The sequence below is a fragment of the Acipenser ruthenus genome, chromosome 2, assembly GCF_902713425.1.
Source record: "Acipenser ruthenus chromosome 2, fAciRut3.2 maternal haplotype, whole genome shotgun sequence".
Classification (NCBI taxonomy): Eukaryota; Metazoa; Chordata; class Actinopteri; order Acipenseriformes; family Acipenseridae; genus Acipenser; species Acipenser ruthenus.
This window is the reverse complement of record NC_081190.1, coordinates 19,298,371-19,319,564: the sequence shown is the minus strand read 5'-3', so window position 1 is coordinate 19,319,564 and position 21,194 is coordinate 19,298,371. Positions and strand designations below refer to the sequence as shown.

General features: G+C 38.6%; 1 protein-coding gene across 1 annotated transcript; it reads right to left on the bottom strand.

Moving 5' to 3' along the window:
• Window positions 1-355: 355 nt before the first annotated feature.
• LOC117963615 (kelch-like protein 8) lies at window positions 356-14,947 on the bottom strand. The gene is made up of 10 exons (XM_034904357.2): window positions 14,851-14,947; window positions 9,430-9,649; window positions 7,874-8,422; window positions 7,380-7,566; window positions 6,784-6,927; window positions 5,727-5,838; window positions 4,412-4,580; window positions 3,325-3,484; window positions 2,565-2,766; window positions 356-1,912 (listed from the first exon to the last, which is right to left on the bottom strand). Exons 2-10 carry the CDS (start codon window positions 9,625-9,627, stop codon window positions 1,789-1,791), a joined length of 1,845 nt encoding a protein of 614 aa, XP_034760248.1. The 5' UTR covers window positions 9,628-9,649; window positions 14,851-14,947; the 3' UTR covers window positions 356-1,788.
• Between the last annotated feature and the right edge of the window lie 6,247 nt (window positions 14,948-21,194).

The following is a 21,194-nucleotide window of genomic DNA, read 5'->3' as shown; positions in this document are numbered from 1 at the left end:
TTCTTTACTCCTGGGATATTTTTCTACTTTAACACGTGACATATTGTAACGTCTTTCTGTAAAAATAAAGGCACACACACACCCTGCTGCTATGCCGTCTCTGCCTGTGTTCAGAGCAATGTAATGGCTTTTATTACTCGAAAATGAACAAACATCCGAACAAATATTCAAAGTATGAGTGAATATCTGAACAAATATTTAAATTATGAGCAAATATCCGAACAAATACTTAAATTATGAGCGAATATCTGAACATGAAAATCCTGTGTTCGTCCCGGCACTACTAATAAGACACAACCCTGCAAAAAAGTTATACATATACAAAAAAATCAATCCAATGAATATGAAAAAGACAACAAGTAGAAATGGTTTTATTACATAAAAAACATGATACAACACCCTGTTCTGCCTGCCAATCCCATTCAAACAGTAAAGCAGTCAGGGAAGAAGTGCCCTGGTTAGTGCCAAAATTAATTTGCCGGTTTTGTAAAACATTGCCAAACCTTGTGTAAAAGAAGAAAAACACACACAAAGCAAAAACAAAACTAATTACATATTTAAAAAAAACAATAAACTGGGAATAGTGCATCTGAAGAACCGTGTTGTATTTATTTACAGCCAGAGGCCACAATGTATTTATTACTATTAAAATATTTCTAGTGTATCATATATGAATCCTTTAGCTGAACTATCAAACCCAGAACTGAATCCAACCCAACCAACTCAATCCAACTGAAAGTTTTCTAACTAAAAACTGAGTCACACACAGTTCATTTTCTGATAAATTAGGAATTGTTTAAAGTGACATAACCAACTCAATGGTGAATTGTGCTGAAATAATCTACAGTTCTGGTGTCCAGCATCTCCCTAAGTATATGGTAAATCACCCCAATCACATCATTAAATCACACATTCCAAATCAGGATCGATAATGGAATTCTTGTCTGCAAGTGGCATTAATAGGTTAAGCATATATTAAATATTCTTCTGTTCCTGAACACTAACAGCAAATAAAACAGCACAAAAGCCATTGTGTAGAACACTTTCAGCAGTTTACAAAAATACTCTTTTTGCCATTGTGTGTTGAGCTTCTTTTACATAGACAAGCCTGCTTTTCTCAGTCTCAAATAAAATGCTGATGTAAAATAAAAACAAAAAGCATCACTTCATATGTATCTTAGAACTGGTCTCACTGTAGAGGCAAGATCAGGAACGAAGCTTGAATTAGATCAGAGAAAAAAAAATGTATGGGGTGTATACAAGATCTAAAGCAGTGGCAAAAACAGCAAACATTTTAAACATTCAAAAGAGTTTTTCCATTGTTTTAAAAACACATATTATTGTGACCCTGAATCTATTCTGAGAATAAAACAAACAGGCTAAATATATACAGTATGTGTTGACTATTTGGAAAATACAAAAATATATTTCCTCCCACATTGTGAAATGTGCTCTTTTTGCAAGCCAAATATCCCAGCAATCCTGAATTGGCATGCATCTAAAAGGCAGCGATTACTACCAGCGTAATGTCCTTGTAAGAACACATATTTTTCACTAGGTTCCTAATCAATGCATCATATTTCATACAGAAGACCAAAATGTCTTCTATATTTGTGAAGCTCTCGCTTTGCAGGTGGTGGAGAGTTTTCCTATGTTAAACTACAAGTGGTGTGTTTTATTTTCGTTTTTGCAACAGCAAGCATATTGCGTTGTTAAAGATTACGATATGCCCTACTATGCAATTTCTCCCCAACAAAGACTGAAGCAGACATGGTTGTGGATGCCGGTTCACATGCAGTCAGCAACATTGCTGGATCCTTGACCCACAAAGCGGATCTGGCTGACATGACAGGAGCACGCAGCAACGCCAGCCCCGGCCCGGCAATGAGAGACTGAGCCAACCAGCTCCCACCTGTAATGCAAAGGGAAGCCCCGTTAGAAGGAACTGCTGCAGAAAAGCTTTAAAAAAAAAAACAAAAAAAAAAACTTATCATAGTCTATATTCATGCTTTTTCAGGTCTGTGACTGAGCAAAGGAGGAGCACTCCTTGCTCATATAACTTTTTATTTTACTCCTGGACAAAGAAACACATGTAAACAATTTGTAATTATTTTTATATGGATCGCTTTTATAATCTGTAGCAATGGAACCAATCTCAAATCCTTATTTACACTGTAGATGATAGGGTAGATGATTTGCATGTGACAACTCACTTCAAAAATCTGTTTTGTCATGGCAACAATGTTACAGATGACCTTAAAACTTAGAGAAGCTGGCTAGTTGTAAGGGAACTCTACAGGCTGGGTCATCCCAACATCAAGAGACCACTGAGTTGAGCCACATGAACCTTAGAATATTTTGAGCAGTACACTATGATCTAAATACTGACGCCCTTAAACAGACATCTTAAAAACAGATGATCAATGAATAACCTCTGGATGAAAACACAAGCAGAATGACTATAATATTAAACTTAAGATAGACAGTTTAGAGGCAATACAGTTAATACAGGCACATGTACGTATTAGGAAGCATGCTTAAGAATCGCTCTGGTCTGTATTTACCTGTTAAGTACAGGATCATAGGCCTCCACTGTGTTAAGGTAGACATTTCCATTATGCCCCCCCACAGCGAAGATTTTCCCCATTATTGTGGCCACTCCAACCCCTCCACGTGGCGTGGTGAGCTCTGCCACATACTCCCAGCAATTAGTGCGAGGGTCGAATCGCTCCACGGAGCTCAGAGGGGAGTTGTCATCAAACCCGCCTAAAGGGCAGCAAGATGCCTAGTTACAGCATTTCACCAGCACTGAAGGACAGTCTTCTTACAAGCACAGCGATCTCAAAGTTTAAAAATCCTACATAGCTTAACTTCAGTCATCGGTCTGCACTACAGATAAATAATGGGCGCTTCATGTTTTCCCTGTATGACATGCCTTCATAAAGGGATTTTGCTCATACATGAAGGGATACAATTATAAGGCAAGCTGAGCAGCTTATGAAAACATAAGCATGTTTAAAATTTGCTGCAATAATAAGAAGGCATAAAACATAAATCTGACAGAATATTTTTCTTGATTTACAACAGTTGCAGTATAATAGCATTAACTTGGAAAATCTAAAATGGTTTAATATTTATCAGTTTTAGGACTCCTTGCTCAACACACTTTTTATAACTACATTTAGTTTAACCTATGCTTTACTTAGAAAGCAGTTACTGGTGTTTCATTAAAAGCTTTTAACAAACAAGTATCACATTTTTATCTAAACTAATAGTTTGATTGCATTTAAAACAGAGTCCATTACTTTCCCTGTCAACACTTACCCACTACATACAAGCAGCCATTCAGCTCGCCAACTCCATTGCCAGCCCTCCGCTGCCCCATCTCCTTCACTTCTGTCCACTTGTCCAGGTGGGGGTCATACCGCTCTACACTAGACAAGGAGGCCACACCGTCATTTCCTCCCACAGCATACACATGGGTCTATATTAATATACACAAGATACAGAGTTAAAGGTTAGAAGTACAAAACTATGACAGAGTGCAGATGCATGTGGGCAGTGTATGCTGCTAGAATGTGTTATTACCTGAGAAATGGGCAATAAAATGAGCAGAACTGACCTCACCTGACCTGGTGCAAGTAAGAGTTGTCTGGTCAAGATATGGTTGACACACAGAGATAAGCCAGCAATTAAGCTTTGCGTGCAAAAGGGTGTAAAAACTGTATAAAAACAGCAGACGCTTGGAGGTGCATTTGAGAGACAACCAGATCCTCCATGATCACACACCAGCGCCATGTCCGATTCTTCTTCCAGAAATTGGTAACTAATATATCATTGCTTAATGTCTTTTAATAACGAATGGCCTCATTATTGTGTATAATGATTAAGCTGTAAAAGTGTGACTTGATTATTGGAATCAATAAAGGAAACTTGTTAAATTCTGCTTAAATCCTTGTTGGGTGCACCTTCATACAGAGAAATGCATACATAAATGTAGTTTCCTTACACAGAAGGCAATATTAAAGGCTCGCTCATGTTCATTCACTTGCCCAAAAAACTGGCTTTCAAAGTTATAATCTGAATGAAACGAAGGGTTTTTTTTTGTATGTTTTTTTTTTTTTTAAACAACTTTTTTATTGAATAAATGCCATTTTAAATGTCTAGTAACAGATCCAGAGTAATCACACTCTGGTATAGAGCTAAACCATTACGTTTTCAAAGCAACTGCTTTGAAATCTGTTTTTGCTGTAGTGTTGAGGGCAGTTTTTGGCATTCATTGCAGAGATAATCTCTTCACTGTCTAGTGCCCAATTTGCTGTATGCTGAACACCATAATTAGGGGGATAATTGATGGATACATCAGACTCATGCTCGCGTCAAAATAATTGCTTAAAATCAACTGGCTTACCCCCAGTGCCACAGAGCCAACTCCCCCTCTGGGAGTGTTCATGGGAGCTACAGCACTCCACCGGTCAGACTCAAGATCATATCTCTCCACGTCATTGAAGCAGGAATTGTCATCCAGTCCCCCGATTGCATAGATAGGTCCTCCCAATGCAGCTAAAGCAATACCTCTCCTGTTCAAATAAGTGTGGGGGAGGAAGATTTTCAACTGAAGTGGAATTTAGAATTTTTGTCATATAATGCTGCATTCCCAGATTTTTCCAAAACACTGTTCTCTGTATTATAACTAGGGCTTATGTTTTTCAGTTTTTAGCTATTTTCGAGTTTAATGTAAATCAGGTTTTTTCGGGGCTTTCGCTTTTTAATACTGTATGAAATTATTGTTTTCGGTTACTTTCTAAAATTCTTGGGTGTTTTTTTCTGTCACAATATGTATGAACTCAACAGTATTTCCACACTTCAATTGTACCTTCTTTCCTTCGCTGTCTTCCACAACAAAATCCTTATGGTCACTGGCATATTCTTCAGGAGTTTGTGTGTGTTTTAGGCATTTTTTTTTTTTTTTTTACATTGACACCATTTTGAATTCACAAGCGTGTAAATAATCCCTATGCTGGAACTGTAATATACCTTTAAATCTCATGAGCAAGAACAATCCTCAGCTTCTAGTAATTGTAATCTCGTTTTAAATCTTGCACACGTGTTACCATCCTCCAATAGAAATGTAGGAATGTGCTGCCACTCAGTAGTTGGGGTGGGTTTAAAGTATTTAGAACGAATTAATGATAGATACAAGTCAGGAAGGCGGGACATTGCCCAACTGCACTGAAAGATTATTCTTTTTTTTGTAGGTTACTGTATGTTATTTTATTTTCGCAGGGAAAGGGGTAAAGTCAATTAACTGAGTAACCGTTTCCAGTGTTTTCCCCGTGTTTATTTCATATACACCGATTTCATTTTTTTGTACCTGGAGTGTTTCAGCATTTTTTTTTTTTTTTGTTAAAACTGAAAATCAGAAGCCCTAATTATAACTCAATGCGTTTATTTGCTATAGTTTTAAAGTATCATCACTCGTGTGTGGAGTACAGCCAGACTTACCAAGCCTTCTGTTTAAAGCTGGTGATGTAGCTGCAAGACAGTATAAACCTAGCAGAACTACAGCAGCTGAAAACACAAACTTAGAACAAATGTGTAAAGGGACTCAGCCCCTGCCAATACGCCACTATCTCTGCGTTAGTCTTTTATTAAAGGTTCTCAGCTGCAGCTAGGGCTATGTGTACAGTGTCCGTTGTACTTTATTGCTTCAGTTTTATAATTACCGTTTTGTGTTCATTGAAGCCATCATCATCCATTTATTATTCGCCGGGTCGAACATTTCCATACTACCTAAATGCTCGTTGCCATCATGTCCCCCGACCGCGTAGACTTTACCTGTGAAAATAAACAATACATTTAAAATAGTCTAATAAATCATGATCACAAAAGCAGATTTGATCCAGGTGCAGCAATGCATGTTACTGAGATATTTTTGCTCCAAGATACTACAGTAGTGTCCGGCTAAGAGAACACCCCTCGGGAAGCAAGCCAAGTGTTCTCTTAGGAGGTGTTCCTATACACGGAGACTACTGTACTAGAAAATAAACAGCACAGCCCTACACAATCAGTAACATCAAACACAAGCAAATACTTTAAACAAGAACACATATCTGTTCTTTTTCTTTACATATAAAAATACTGCAGACCAGTACATTTAAATCAGTTGTTTGAATGAAGTTCTGCCCGTCACACAGTTAGTGTTTTCTTCAATGTGACTTAGCTGGACGAGCAAAGAGATTACATTTCACTCCCCCAGAACTCGTATAACAAAATCTGAGTCAGCTTCCTCAATTGTCTTATCAAACTTGCATTTTAGACCCATTTATAAATAAACAAAATACATATATAAAAAAAGGGGGCTTGCCATTAGCTAGGTAGGTTTAGAAAACTTACAAAATAAATAAAAACAAAAATTGTATTCTTTACTTTAACACGTTTAAATATAAATATCAAGTTTGTATTTTTTTTTTTATATAACAGCATGGAGATAATAAAATGTTATGAAAATCAAATGAAGCTTGAAAAACCAACACTAAACTGACACTACATAATTATATTTTATTGTAAGCGGCAGCTGCTTTAGAAGAGCCCTCAGCTGGCAAGTCTGGAAACAGTCTAGAAATACCCTGCACAGCAATTTCAATTTTAGATGAGCAATCAAAACAAAATAGAAAACACAGCTAGCAACGTGCAATAAGATGTACAAATAAATCCTTGAAGTTAAAACTTAGCAATCTTCAGGAGATGGGATCTGATAGCTGTCTTATTCTGACCACCCACCTCCTACTGAGATCACGCCCACATGTCGCCGTCTGCTGTTCATCTCTGGGCCGAAGAACCAGCTGTTCATGCTGACTGAGTAACATTCGATGCTGCGGAAAGGGTCCCCAGATCCCCCCCTCCCGCCCACACAGAACAGGACGCCTGCAGGGGGAGAGAGCAGAGAAAACAAGCTTGAAATAGATACTGTCAGACCCAAAGCTTAGCACTGAACCTATAGCCGATCACCCTGATCAATACAAATCTGACAGGAAGAAACACAGGCATATTTAAAAAAAAAAAAAAAAAAAAAAAAAAAAAAAAATGCTTACTCCAGTCTAATCAACACCCCATTTTAAAAGGAGAAAAATACCCGTTTATTTAAAAAAAAGAAACTCAAACCACACAACTAATTTGTACTGTACTCAAAGATTGTCTTAAGCATTCCAAAGAAAACACTGCAAGACAGTATTTTACCATCTGCATTTCATGAGGTACTTCTGAAGTCTAACCACAACAGCACATGGTTTCTACAGTATATTTCTATAGTCTCAATCCTTTTCCTTCTCACAACTCCCTCCCCGCCCCCTCCCCTCGTTAGTACCCAGCCTTCCTACCGGCTGTGTGTTTCCTGGGGGTGGTGCGTATGGAGTACTCGAAGTCTGGCACAGCTGTGTTGCTCAGGTGAAGGTAGTAGTTTCTGGCCTCATCCAGCAGGTCCCGGCAGTTCAGGTTTTGTTTGATCATCTCTTCTTTGGCCACAGTTCCCATGAGGAAGTCCACAGGCAGTAGAGGCAAACGAACCTGTGAGTAACACGTTTTAACTCTTTGACAATTGATTCTTTCTATAAGTTTCTTTTAGAGTGTTTTGCCGTTATCAGTGGTAGCTGACAGACGCTATCTACTAAATGTTGTCAATCCAGCTTTTCAAAAATACTGAGGCAAAACTATAAAGATCAAAACTAAAAATAAATAGCAAATTTAGGACTGTGCGAGAAATAACACGTAATTCTTTGACACAGTTTCTTACCGTTGTATCTCAAGAGTTTTTAAATGGATGTTTAAAGTACTGTGAATGAAGCAGTGTTTGGAATCAAAAGGTGGCATTTACCTGTGAAAGGATCTCATCCAGCCAGGCGTCGTGGTGCTGTGGGTTGGCCTTGAGCCACTTGACGGCTGCGCTGTAGACCTGCTTCTCGTTGTCGATGCTGAGGTCACTTGAGGAGAGCAGGGTGCGCAGGTGCTGCGGGGAGACGCAGGGAAAGTCCTCGCACTCCACCACCTCGTTGAAGTGCTCGCAGGCGTAGCGGTCCGCCATGTCCATCAGATCCACCCGGTTGTGGCTCTCGGCAAAGGTCCGCACAGCCAGGCAGTTGGATGGGTGGAAGTGGGCCTTCATGTACTCGCAGCAGGCCCTGGCCACCAGCTCCACCTGGAGGATGCAGGCTGCATAGAGCAGCGGCTGCACGTTGTCCACAGTCAGGGTGAGCTTGGAAGAATAGGCAAACTTCACTAAGTCCCTGATGGCATCTGCGTCAAAGTCTTTGATCTCAACCAGGTCCTGCTTGGCTTCAGCCATGTCAGATAGGAACATTGCCTTGAAGTAGGGGATCACGCAGGCCAGTACCAGCTTGTGGCATGGTATCAGCTTACTGCCGATCTGTATGAGACAATGGGTCAGTAAATGAGAAGCGGGCATCTCTATACATACAATAAATACTAAGAAACCAATAAAAGGGAGGGTAGTGTATAAGCACTCAAGTTGACTCTTGTAATTAAGCAACGATCAGTACTTTTTTGTTACAGGAGGTTTAGGTATGAGAAATGATGACAAACAAAATAACATAGTAATATTGCAGCTTAGGTGAATTGACAATTATTTTAACAGCATTGTACATTCAGGTATTACATTACTAACTATTTACAGATCCCAGTACATATGACAAGGGAAAAAATAAACTTAATATACATAGTTTACCACCAGCACATTCCTACTGGAACCTGAAGAACTGTGAGAAAAAATACCAAGGTTGTCACAATGAAAACAACAAACTGCCCTTCAATCACTGTATTGTTATCATTCTATGCCATTATTATAACAAATGTAATGGTCAGTTTGGTGACATTTATCACGTGACCGGTTAAAAGTCTAGCATATTATTAATATACGTTTAACCACTTCTTTAGAGTTTATACATTTAAACGTTTAAAATTCCCATCCCTAATACAGAGGCACAAAAACTGTTTCTGCGCTCACCAGTATTCCATAATGGTTTTTTCTATACAATTATCTTACTCGCCTACTGTATAACATAATGCTACAACAGAACTGCATACTTACTATGACAGCAACTTCAATAAAATCAAAACAGAAAAACACATTTGTTATAGAAATGTTTAACCACAACATCCTGCATTGCACTAAATATACAGCCCTCTCTAGCAACTTAGAAAGCAAAATGAGGTAGCTCAACACACTAAAACCACAATATCCTGGGGGCATGCATTTAATGTTACAGTACATTTTGTATAAATAAAATTCATGACAACAAGATATGATACATGTAAAGCTGAAAGGCAAACTACAACCACTTTCAGGGTCAGGCACCTCTAACCCACATGGCTATGGTGAAAGCAAATGTGGCAAGCAGGTTCTTTTGTTATTACCTTTAGCGTGATGTCACAAAGTTCCCTTGCTTCGTAAAATTGGCGCAGAGAGTTGTGAAAATCTTTCCAAGCTTCGTGAGCCTCGAAAGTGAATGCGCCATCGGCCTCCGATTCCCCTTCCAGGGACTTTGCCTGCGGCTTCTTTTCCTTCAGCTTGTGTTGCTTGGCATGCTCAGGTACCATGTCACCTGAAGCCATTTCCAACAATCGGTTTCTTCACCTTCACAGAAAAAGAGAAAGGAGAGCCACAGTCAACTACCTAACCGGATAGTAAAAGCATGCTACTGTATTTCCCTCGAGACAGGAGGATAACGAAACAAAAACACCAGTCACCTCATGCAGGGCATGACAACAGTTTATTTTTCACTTGCATTTGGTGACTATTTTTTAAGCAATAAAAATAGCTAAGCTAATTGTGGAAGCGAAGACAGACAGACGGCAAGAAGACTGGCGAGACACTAACAAATAAGATTGAAACTGCTGAGCATCAAACACTCAAAGCACTTACTGGCTCCATGTTGAGAAACTGGTGAAAGGTGCAAGCTGTGCGGTTTAGTGATTTCAACACCAGTTTTAAGCAACACCTGGACTACTTGCAGCATCATAACAGGTCCATTTTGGTGCATGTTACTCAGCTAACTGACAGAATTGTATTAGTGTGATGGAAGCAACTGCAGCATGCAAAAACTGTTGCACAAAACAGGTACAACTGCAGCATGTTAGAAGTATGGCTTTAAGACATCCTCTCTCCTTCAATTCAAAAGCCTGCTTTTAACATTGGAGACTTTTCCAGAGTGTGATCCGACTGTAAACCAACAGGGTCTGTATAGAACAAGCTGAGCACTTTGATTTTATTTGTTACAACGTTTGCAACTGTTTTAGCTTTGTTCCGTCAATGAAAGGGATGGAATAAACACAAGACAATGGATTGCGAGTACTGTAAAACCATGATTTGCCTTTGTGCAGCCCTTTTAAAAGAATGGAAAACTTCAGAGCAAGTCCACAAATCTGAACTGGCATTTTTGCATCAGACTATTTATTAGACTCGTAATCTCCTAGCTAGAAAACAGATTCTGATTCTTAAGGACGCAGGCACAATTTATTGCCCATTTCTGCTTATCCATTAACGAGAAAATTCTGTGTCTCAAAACTTTTGGGATAAAGATTAAGGGAAAAAAGGATATGTAGCCAGTAAGTCCCTGTTCAGAATAGAGGAAAACTGGAGTATATCTCAAACCTTAACTGATCAGCTTTTTTCAAGCTCAATAAATCTACTGTAATCACAGAGAGTGATAGGAAACAAGACTGACATCATTGAGTGTGAAAGATCTGCCAAGTAACTGTCACAGGGGAAGACTGAAGATGACAATTAACAGTTATCTTTATACAAACTAATCACTGTACTCACTAATGAGGTAGCAGTATACCATATACATTTAAAAAAAAAACACAGTACATGACAACAGCCAAGCCCAACTGCAATGAAATCCCCTTATCATATCCAACCCCACTGTACAATATTTTAGTTACAGGGCATGTGGGAGGGGTATTGAGCAATCTAATTACATTGTATTAAATTGATTTACCGGATATATCTTTTCATTGGCATATCCAAGGTAAGAAACTTGACATGTGGAGGTTCTGTTCAGTATCTGTTGCTTACTGCAACCCCTTGCAAATACCAGCAACAACAAAATGCTCAACATTTAAGGTTTTTATTTACAATTAGGGTTTCTATTCAATAATTAGTTTGAAATTAAATTATACTACTGTATAAAAACAGCAGAAAATGTTAGAAAAGATATACACAGTAAATGCATGTTCTCAAAAAACTGCATATTGTACTGTCGAATGTATTCTGCGTTATATCAGGCAACATTTACAACAGTAGGGGTATTGTTTTCAAGAACAGTGTTACACTGAGAACATCTATTATAGAAGATATGGCCAGACAACAAAAAAATAAACTTCTAGTTGTCCGGGCCAATTTCCCAGTGGGGCGAAATTGTGGGAACTTTCAATGCTAGAAACAGTACAAATGAGAAAATTAAATGTTTCCATCTCACTGAAGTACAGTAAACTTCAGCCCAGCCATTGAATTCACAAGTCAAAACAAGATAACACACATATTTAGGCTAGTATTATTAGCCACATTTACCCCCCCCCCCCCCCCCAAAAAAGGCTCAGAATTCTGTTCTTGTTTTCCGGAAATTTAGGGGGTAGATGCCAAAAAGGTACAGCTGAGGGAAAAGTTACAGAAGCCAGATTCCTCCTTCCCAAGTACCTGTTCTGAATCGAAGATCCTAAAACTACAGTAATGTAAATTACATTACAGTATTCCCTTTGTTAAATATTTGCAGTGAAACAGATTGCACATTGTATTCCCCTTTGTTTGTGCTGGCAAGCTGAAATGACCTCTACTCACACAGACACACACACACGGTCAGATTTACCAAAAGCGTAAACCTCAGAGAAACAGGTGAAGCTGTTAATGTTCCATTTCCTTTTTCCCCGGCCCCCAGAGTTACGATAAAGGCAAAAGACACATTTCTGGATAGGACAACGAAACACTAGAGAGAACCAAGTTTAAGGAATTATTTTTCTGGGTAGTTGTTTTATTCCATTAAAATGATTTATTCCTCTACGAAGAAAACTGCCTTGACTTTTGATCTTGCATTGACAGACATAATAAAAGCCCAAGATGTACACAAAGGCAGTCTGTTTTGTAACAACTGTAAAAATCTACCATCACTCCAGCCAAACAAACACACACATTGTATATTAAATACATCTCATTTAGTTTTAAATCACAGAAACTATAGTACTTGAAGCTCAGTGGAGAAAATGCCTTATTCAGTTTCAGCATCAACTGTAACCTAAATGTGATTTTGTTGTCTATTTACCTTATTGTTCTATATAGTTTAGGCTTAAATTTCACAAAGATAGTTTTAGCTGTGAAGCTGCATCCACACTCGACGCGAGCAAGCGAAATTGCCGAATGTCAATCCACACCAAACGCGACTTGGAAACGATCGGACTGTTTTTCCTTTTAAAACAGTCCGGTGAACACATATGGCTCATAATAGTCCAAACTGTGAGCTTGGTAAAGTTGGGATGTGTCACATAGAATACAAACGTATTGCTGGCTTTGTTTTACAACGTATAGTGTAGTAGGACTTCGATAATATTTTTGTTTGTTGGTGAATCGCCACAAAACTTCACATGTTCAGGTTGTGTGAATGCGGGACCTTTTTTGTGTCATTTTTAAAAGCCAGAAAAAGTGCACATTTTTCATTTAAATGCACACACGGTATTCCATTGGTTGTCAGGGCTTGTTTTCAAAAGATATCGGCTCAGACATTATATACAAACCAATGGAATACCTTGTGTGTGTATGTATGTTGTGTGTGTGTGTGTATTGAGAGAGAGAGAGAGAGAGAGAATATATGCTTGTCTCCAGTCATGTGGGTTTCATGATCACACAGCCTTGTAGATAGTATTGTCATTGACTTGCCCCATTGCCACTGTACTTTATGCATCTAGGGCAAGTCAAACATGATCAGAGAAAAAAGCGACGCGACCTCTGCCAAAGAGATGTGACGATCACGTCCAGTGTGGATGCAGCTTGAGGACTGAGACCGGATTACCACTTTCCACAAGCCACACAGGAACATTTTGGCGATACACATTAAATATTTTATCATGTATCCTCCATCAGCTACAAGCTCTTTCCTACGAAGCAAAAAAGTGTGTTACACAGCTAACAGTTTAATGTACCGTACCATTAAATGCATGCCTGTAAACAAGGGCAGGGTTGAGTTTAAATAAACCAGTCCCCCTCCATTGTGATAGGCAAGATCACGGCAGCATTTCCAGCAACTTTACATTTTTGTACAGTAAACTAAACTGTTATATTACAGCAGGTGTGCATGATGGTTTAAATAAAGCAGACTACATACCTGCAGTATTTGCTGCAAGAAATATTTCTAATAGAGCATCCAGGGAAACAAGTTAAAGTGAATGCTGTTGAAAATATCAAAGAAATGCCGTCTCTCTGGAGCAGAGTCAGAAAAGCACTATCTATCTGGAAGGGTAGGCTACATGTACACAATTTCCAAACACATTATTAACAAGAACGCCTCTGCAAAACTATTTCAGCTGACTGCAGTGAAAAACCTTGCATTAATCAGTAAGGTTACAGAGCTGACTTCTTCATTGTTAGGTTACAATGCAACGTTTTAAATTCATCTCTGCCCTCTTTAATAGACTACATATTCTGCTTTACTACATGTAATCCTAATTTGTCTCAATGTATACAACTTACAAGGGTGTCCACAAGATCGTTTAATTAAGAGTTATTGATTCTTGTATTAACACTGCAATTTGAAGACGTATAGTCTGTTTTACTATTTCTCAGAATTAAATAAAAAAAGATTTCACACCTCAAAGTGTCTGCTACACTGAAGATATAGTATTAGAATGCTGATCAATTACAGAACACAGTGTGTCTTCAAAGTTCTGGTACAGTAAGCGAACACCTTCCATGCACCCACAGTGCAAGTATCATAATGAAGTGATGAGAAAATACTGGCTTTTAAATACTTTATAAAGATGCGTCTTCTGCAATGCATACATATCATACAGACAGTACAAAAACACATTAACAATTTTTGAGCTAGCGAGTGTTGCACATTCATATTCAATTTTACATTACAATGTGGTAACTTCTTCCTTTGCCATATATTTTGCGCATTATACTTTTCTGAAGGTAGACCTTGTTGAACACATCGTTAACCACATTGTTTGTTTACACGCAAATTTAGTTTAGCTGTGCAGCAGCAGGTTATAAATTGCATAACCAATAATTCATAATCGTCCAAATTTAGTACAGAATGCAAAACAGAAAGTAGAATCGCTGTTGTCAGTGTTATCTTTGAACTGCTGCATATTTTGTTCCTAACCATCGACATATTTTCACACACAGGGTGGTCTTTAGCTGCCATGACTAAAACAAATTGGACGTTAATGATAATGCGTTGTGATTTCCTTGAAATTACTACCAGGAATATGCAATCTTTAACCGGTCAAATCAGTCACTTCTTTCTTAACATCCCGCAATTATAAAGACGATTTTACAAAGGGCTTTAATTAGAAACATACATTATACACCACATAATTGTATTGGTATTACGAACTGCACATTTCACTAACTGCAACACAGTCGGGTTTTATTGGCAAGTTTCAGCCGTATACTGGAATAGGAAATGAATACACAGTAAGTACAACACGGCTGCTTCAATAACAGCAAAGAAAATACGTGAAATAATCATCATTCAATAAACCTATGCGTTGTTACTCTTCCTACTCGTAGAAAACATGCAGTTAAACAATCACTAACAAATTAATAATTTTAAACATTACCTCATCCTCCCTTACAAACACTGAACACTCGACTTCACCAGTTTTGTACACTGACTGCGCCGGCGCACAGCTGCCAATGGTGCACAGAACACTGGGTAATGTAGTTATTTTTAGATATTACGCGCCATTCTCTTTTAAAGCTACAGTGTCAAACAATTATACTAAATATTTAAGTGGAATTAAATTCACGATGCAATGCAACCTTAAGCATTTACTGGCACGATCGTGCTTTATGAATACAGACCAGTATTTTAATTGTAATTAGGAAGAGCTTTTTTTTTTTTTTTTTTTTGTTTTTTTTTTTTTTGTTTTTTTGTTTTTTACAACCGATCACTACTTCTATTTAGTTTATGTCCAACAAGTCTCTGTCGAAACTTATTGTCGCAACCTACTGGTCAGGTATGTCAATTAAAACTGCTGTGAACACTTATTTTAAAATATCTACATGTTATATATATTTAAATCTTCTGTTTTTTCTAATATATTTTCCAATACTCGATACCTTGATCTATTTTACCTCCATCACCTTTAAAAAAATACTGGAAATATTGAAAGCCCTAAATTCTTTCCACATATCTTCTCTCACCTCCCAATTTCTAACACGTTCAACCATCATATGCTCTACTGTTTCCTTTACACTACATTCCATACATAACCCAGTCTCATGCGCTCCAATCCTATATAAGTGTTCTTTAAGTCTTGAATGTCGTATAAGAAGCCTTATTAATGCTATCTCCTCCTTCCTATTCCACCCATACCACCCTTCCCTAACTGTAACCTTACTTTAGGCCTTATAAAACTTCCTATCCTTTTTTCTTTATCCCATATATTCTGCCATTCATTAATAATCTGTTTCTCAGTGATTTTATAATAGTCATTTAAACCACACTGCACATCCATATCCACTTCCTCTTTCTTCACTGCTATTTTAGCTAACATATCCACCCTCTCATTCCCATCTATTCCTTTATTATTATTATTTATTTCTTAGCAGACGCCCTTATCCAGGGGAACTTACAACTGTTACAACATTATGTTTACATACAATTACCCATTTATACAGCTGGGTTTTTTTTACTGGAGCAATCTAGGTAAAGTACCTTGCTCAAGGGTACAGCAGCAGTGTCCCCCACCTGGGATTGAACCCACGACCCTCCGGTCAAGAGTCCAGAGCCCCTAACCACTACTCCACACTGCTGCCCACATGCCATCATTTATGAGCCGGAATCCAAACTATAATTATATACAAACCTAAAAAAAACAGCATTCCGAAAATAAATACATTATTTCCTGCACTAAATCTCTTCTATCACCCTCCCCTCCATTTTTAACTGCCTGTAAACCTGATAAGGAATCTGAGAAGATGACTGCTCTATTCACCTTGACATCTACAATCCATTGCAATGCCAATATAATCCCTATCAATTCTGCTGTCATAATTGACACATCATCTGTAATACGTAAATGCTTTCCCACCTCAAATTCCAGTATATAATAAGCTGCTGCAATCCTGCCATTATCTGTATTTTTTGACCCATCTGTAAAAGATATACAATAATCATTATTTACCCATCTCAATGCCCATTTACAAAATCCACCTCTGCCCTTTGCCTTCTCTTTTTCTTTCAATAAACTTAAATCAATCAGAGGAGATTTAAAACACCACAGACTAATATTAGATTGTGCTCTTTTTAATCTCTCCCTTCCTAAACAGTATCTCAGTGTTTCCTCATCCTCTATATATTTTTCAATTCTTACCCCAATAGTTTTATTATACACATTCCTTTTTCTCTTCATTCCCTCATATTCCCAAAAAGGCTCAAAAATACTTTGCACAGGATTTCCATCTCCATTCATTACCTTAACCCAACATCCAGTTCTCAGCATTTTCCTTCTTAAATAGAGTGGCATTTCCCCAGTAACTACTTGCAATGCTGCAACCGGAGATGAACACAGAGCTCCACTACATACTCTAGGAGCCATAGCTTGTACCCCATCCAGTTTTCCCAAATCCTTACTGACCACCTCCTTGTACATCATACATCCATAATCCAGTATAGGCCTAATCAATGCTCTATCAATATCCAACAACGCTGCTGCCATATACTGTTTATTAACAAGCCCCTTTTGAACCTCTGACATTAAACATAAAATCTGGTCCATTGTACATCTGTTACTTCTTAATCCCCCTTGAATTTTTGCCAACAACTGATTTTTTTTTCCAAGAAATACAACATACAACTGTATTCTCCTCCACACATCTCCCATGGATGTTGTGTCACTGATTTCACCACACCATTTTCTCCAACTACTTTTATTTTGCCCTTGTAATAACCCTCTGTGCTATGGCCTTCTTTTTTTATAATCCATCAAGTCTTCAAAATTCCTACTATTTTTAACTGTAACCAAGGCCCTGTTTCTAACTTCTAGCTAACTGCATCCTCGCTCCTAGGTTTATTAATTGGGATTGACTCATTTGCCACATTAATAATTGCTGCAGTCACCTTTTCACAAAAAAAAAACATCCACACCACTAGAAACTAATGAATCATTAATGACCTCCTCACATTTAAAAGCATACAAATCCCAATTTGCTCTCTTAAAATTCCACCTAGCACACCGTTCTTTTCTATTATCAGTAAAACATCCTCCTATATTCAACTCACTACTTGTTAATGAGAGAAAACTAAATGGCTGAGGCCCTGCACATGTATATACTGTGGTGTGTTGTGTTTTTGTAAATAGTTATTTAAGAACAAGACGTTCTGCCTGAGGCGTGCTGCCAGAAGAGCTTGTTTACAGGGAATCGCAGCCGAGGATTGGATGGCTGGGGTTCCTTGACTGGCTGGTTAGGAGCCAAGGACTAGGACAACAAAACCTATCTTGTGTAGAGAAACTAAAAACTTCTGCCCACCGTGTGTGGAACTTGGATCAGGGTTTTAATTATTATCCAGAGCAAAGATTAGTTTGGGGGATTTTTAGTCCCATTTAAAACGTCTAGACAGGAAGTGTGCCAGCAGGACCTCCCTGGTAGTGGCTGCAGCGCACAGTGGTGTTCATGGCAACTTGTTGTTTTGTCTTTTCTTTTTGCCTTGTTGTATTTAATTTTGGGTACACGTTTTATAGTCACTCTTAACATACCATTGATGTACCATCCGTTTGTCTGCTGATCACCCACACACAGGGCCATAACCAGAGCTGACATTCTACCGAGGTCACACTTAGGTTTCAGGCTATAGCTGGCAGTATTTATATGACTGCTTGGTATTTACTATTCAACCTACAAATCTATGTTTCATGGCAAACCAACAGAGAAAATTAAGGAGTCTTTTGTACTTTACCATCATTTTTATATGAGCATCAGCATTTATGATGCAAAAAACCAACCAAGGACATGACCTCAGTGTCCTCATAGCTAATTGGGTCAAGGGGTCAACTTTTTAAAGTTGTTTTTGGGAATGAACAACGGTTGGAACAAGTTAACTCAGGGAGCATCTTGACACCCCTCTGAAATTGCAGGCACACTGGAAAGGGAATTTTGCTTATACTGTTGTGCTGAACTTAGTTCCAGGTTATCTGTTTCATGCAATCTGCATTTTTACCAGTAGGTGGGTAAAACTGCACTCCAGTCAGGTACTGTTTTATTTTATTTAAACTGTTAACACTTGAGCCCTATTTGGAAGTGTGGCAAAGTGGTTTGCAGTGTGCAAGTGCAGGAGTGATGCAGTGATCAATAACAGACAGGCAACGATAATCCAGGTGCAATGTTGTTTTATTTTATAATCCAAAATCACTTGACCACTATAAATAATAATGAATGGTAGTACACAAGGCTGTGTACTACACAGGTTAACCCAGGGGTTCAGTCCCGAAACAATAAACACGGTATTAAATACACACACAATATACAAACACGGTCACCACTCCAAAGTGAGTGCTGTAGTGCTTGTGGTGCAAATACAATTTACCGTGAAACAAGTGCAGTGTTGTCCGGGTTTTGTGCTGGCCAATAGTGACAGCTCCAGATCATGTTAGCCGTCTAATAATAACAAATAAGTACAATTAGACACAACAAAAACAAACAAAACACTCAGGATACACAATATGATTCTCCTTCCGGGTTGGCATTAACCATAACAACCATGGGATTGAATTGTCTGGCCATCCAGTCCAGAGCACTCTGTTCCCTTTACACAGCGCCCTCGCAGGTCGGGAGGGAGATTTATCACCAAGAATCATTCTGTCTCTGTCACAGGAAGCCAGCACCAAAGCAAATTTACAGAGAGGAGTAACTGTCACTGTATTAGAAAGAAACAACGTATCTGCAGGAAGGAGCCATTAATTATCTTTCTAGTTTGATGATGTTAAATTATTGCATTGCTCTCTTAAAAATGTCCATTTGCACTTGTGATCTAAGTCCGTTTTAACCCAGACTCCCATATGTGAAAGACATACTGTAATGAATTAGCCTTTTACCTGATGAATACTCTCTAAAAGAGACCTGACTTCTATTATTGTTGCCAACTAAGACAGGATTGTTAGATCTCATAATATTGACTTTTATCAATACATTTTTTATTGATCCACTGCACCTCCTTGATCAAACCAGTTAATAAATGATTTGAAGCCTACCGTCTTGTTCTTTTCTTCTAAGGTAGTTCTGACATAGCCTGGAGGTATGTTTTGGGTCATTATCTTGCTGTAGGATGAACCCCTGACCAACTAGGCGTATACCAGAGGGTATTGCATGGCACTGCAAAATGCTGTGGTAGCAGTTTTGGTTCAGGGTGCCACTCACTCTGTGCAAGTTGCCGACTCTGGATCCAGCAAAAGAGCCCCAGACCATCATGCTTCCTCCTCCATGTTTGACAGTTGGTGTCACACACCGAGGAACCATCCTTTCGCCTACTCGACGGCGTACAAAAACCCTGCGTGATGAACCGAAGATTTCAAATTTTGATTCATCGGTCCATAAGACCTTCTTCCAGTCTTCAGTAGTCCACTGGCGGTGCTTCATGGCCCAGGCAAGCCTCTTTTTCTTATTTTGCCATCTTAGCAATGGCTTTCTTACTGCCACTCGACCTGTCAAACCTGCAGCTCGAAGTCTTCTCTTCACAGTTGAAACTGAGACTTGCTTACTTCGACCAGTGTTAAGCTGTGCTTGAAGCTGTTGTCCTGTCAGCCGCCTATCACGCAAGCTGTTGACTCTCAGAAACTTGTCTTCTGATTCTGTTGTGGCTTTGGGTCTGCCAGACCTCTTCCTGTCAGAGTTTCCTCCAGTTTCCAAGTGCCTTTTGATGGTGTAGGAAACTGTACTCAATGACACCTTGGCTTTCTTTGCAATTTCTCTAAAGGAAAGACCTACACTTTTAAGGGTTATAATGGTATGTATGTCTTCCTTTGTTAATTGCCTTTTTCTCGCCATTATGAGAGCAATACACTAATTCCTGCAGTACAATAGTGTCCAAATAATGCTTAAGAGGGTGTAGTAACACAGTCTGTTCCAACACTGCTTTTATACAGACAGAGGGTTTGTAAGTAATCATCAAAAGTTGGGACACCTGTAGGAATTGTTAGCATCAACTTTCAAGGCTTAATTTACTTCCATTGCTGCAGAACAGCTGTAAGTTGTTAACCCATTACTTGTTCCCTGAGAAAAAGGCCTTTTTGTATAACTCTGAAATGTACATTATTTTTCAGTTTTTGGTAACCTAAACTTTTTTTTTAAACCTCTGGCAGTTTACCGCTTACCTTTGTACCATTTCAGGTTGTTCACTGGACTTGAACTGCTTAAATTTCAATAAAAACTGGAAAAATGGGGGTGTTCTAAACTTTTGACCAGTAGTGTATATAGTAGGGGATGTCCCTAGTAATAAATAGGCACATATACAGTAAATTAGATCAGGTTCAGATTTTAAAACCAGAACACAGTCATCGAAAAATGTCAGACCTGCAGATAGATGCCTATTCCAAACCTCAGTTCTTTAATTATTAAAAGTATTGTATGAACTCTTTTTAATTTAATAAAATGTACAATAGCTATTCTATTACCTTCCATTTTACAAACACCTCTGTCATGTTGTGTGCAACATCCAAGCTGGGTGGAATTCTCATATACTGTACAAGCAGACCGTCACACTTAGCACTGGAATGAGACCCAAGTCACTGCCGGTGGTTGTGCTGTGTATAACTCAAACACTGCCAGGTTTCCTATTTGGAACCCTTTTAGCTAGAGAACACACCCTGGAGGAGGGCTGAATGGCAATGCAATACAGCAGTGCTGAGTGATCAGTGCATTACAGCTCTGTGTCTGCCAGGTCTCTAGCAATAACAAGAGACGTAGG

Excerpts from the sequence above, each read along its gene's own strand:
- LOC117963615 (XM_034904357.2), bottom strand. The coding sequence starts at position 9,627 with ATGGCTTCAGGTGACATGGTACCTGAGCATGCCAAGCAACACAAGCTG. Across the intron at positions 8,423-9,429 it reads TTTGTGACATCACGCTAAAG|ATCGGCAGTAAGCTGATACC; the intron begins GTAATAACAAAA and ends TGTCTCATACAG. Across the intron at positions 3,485-4,411 it reads TTGGCTCTGTGGCACTGGGG|ACCCATGTGTATGCTGTGGG; the intron begins GTAAGCCAGTTG and ends ATATTAATATAG.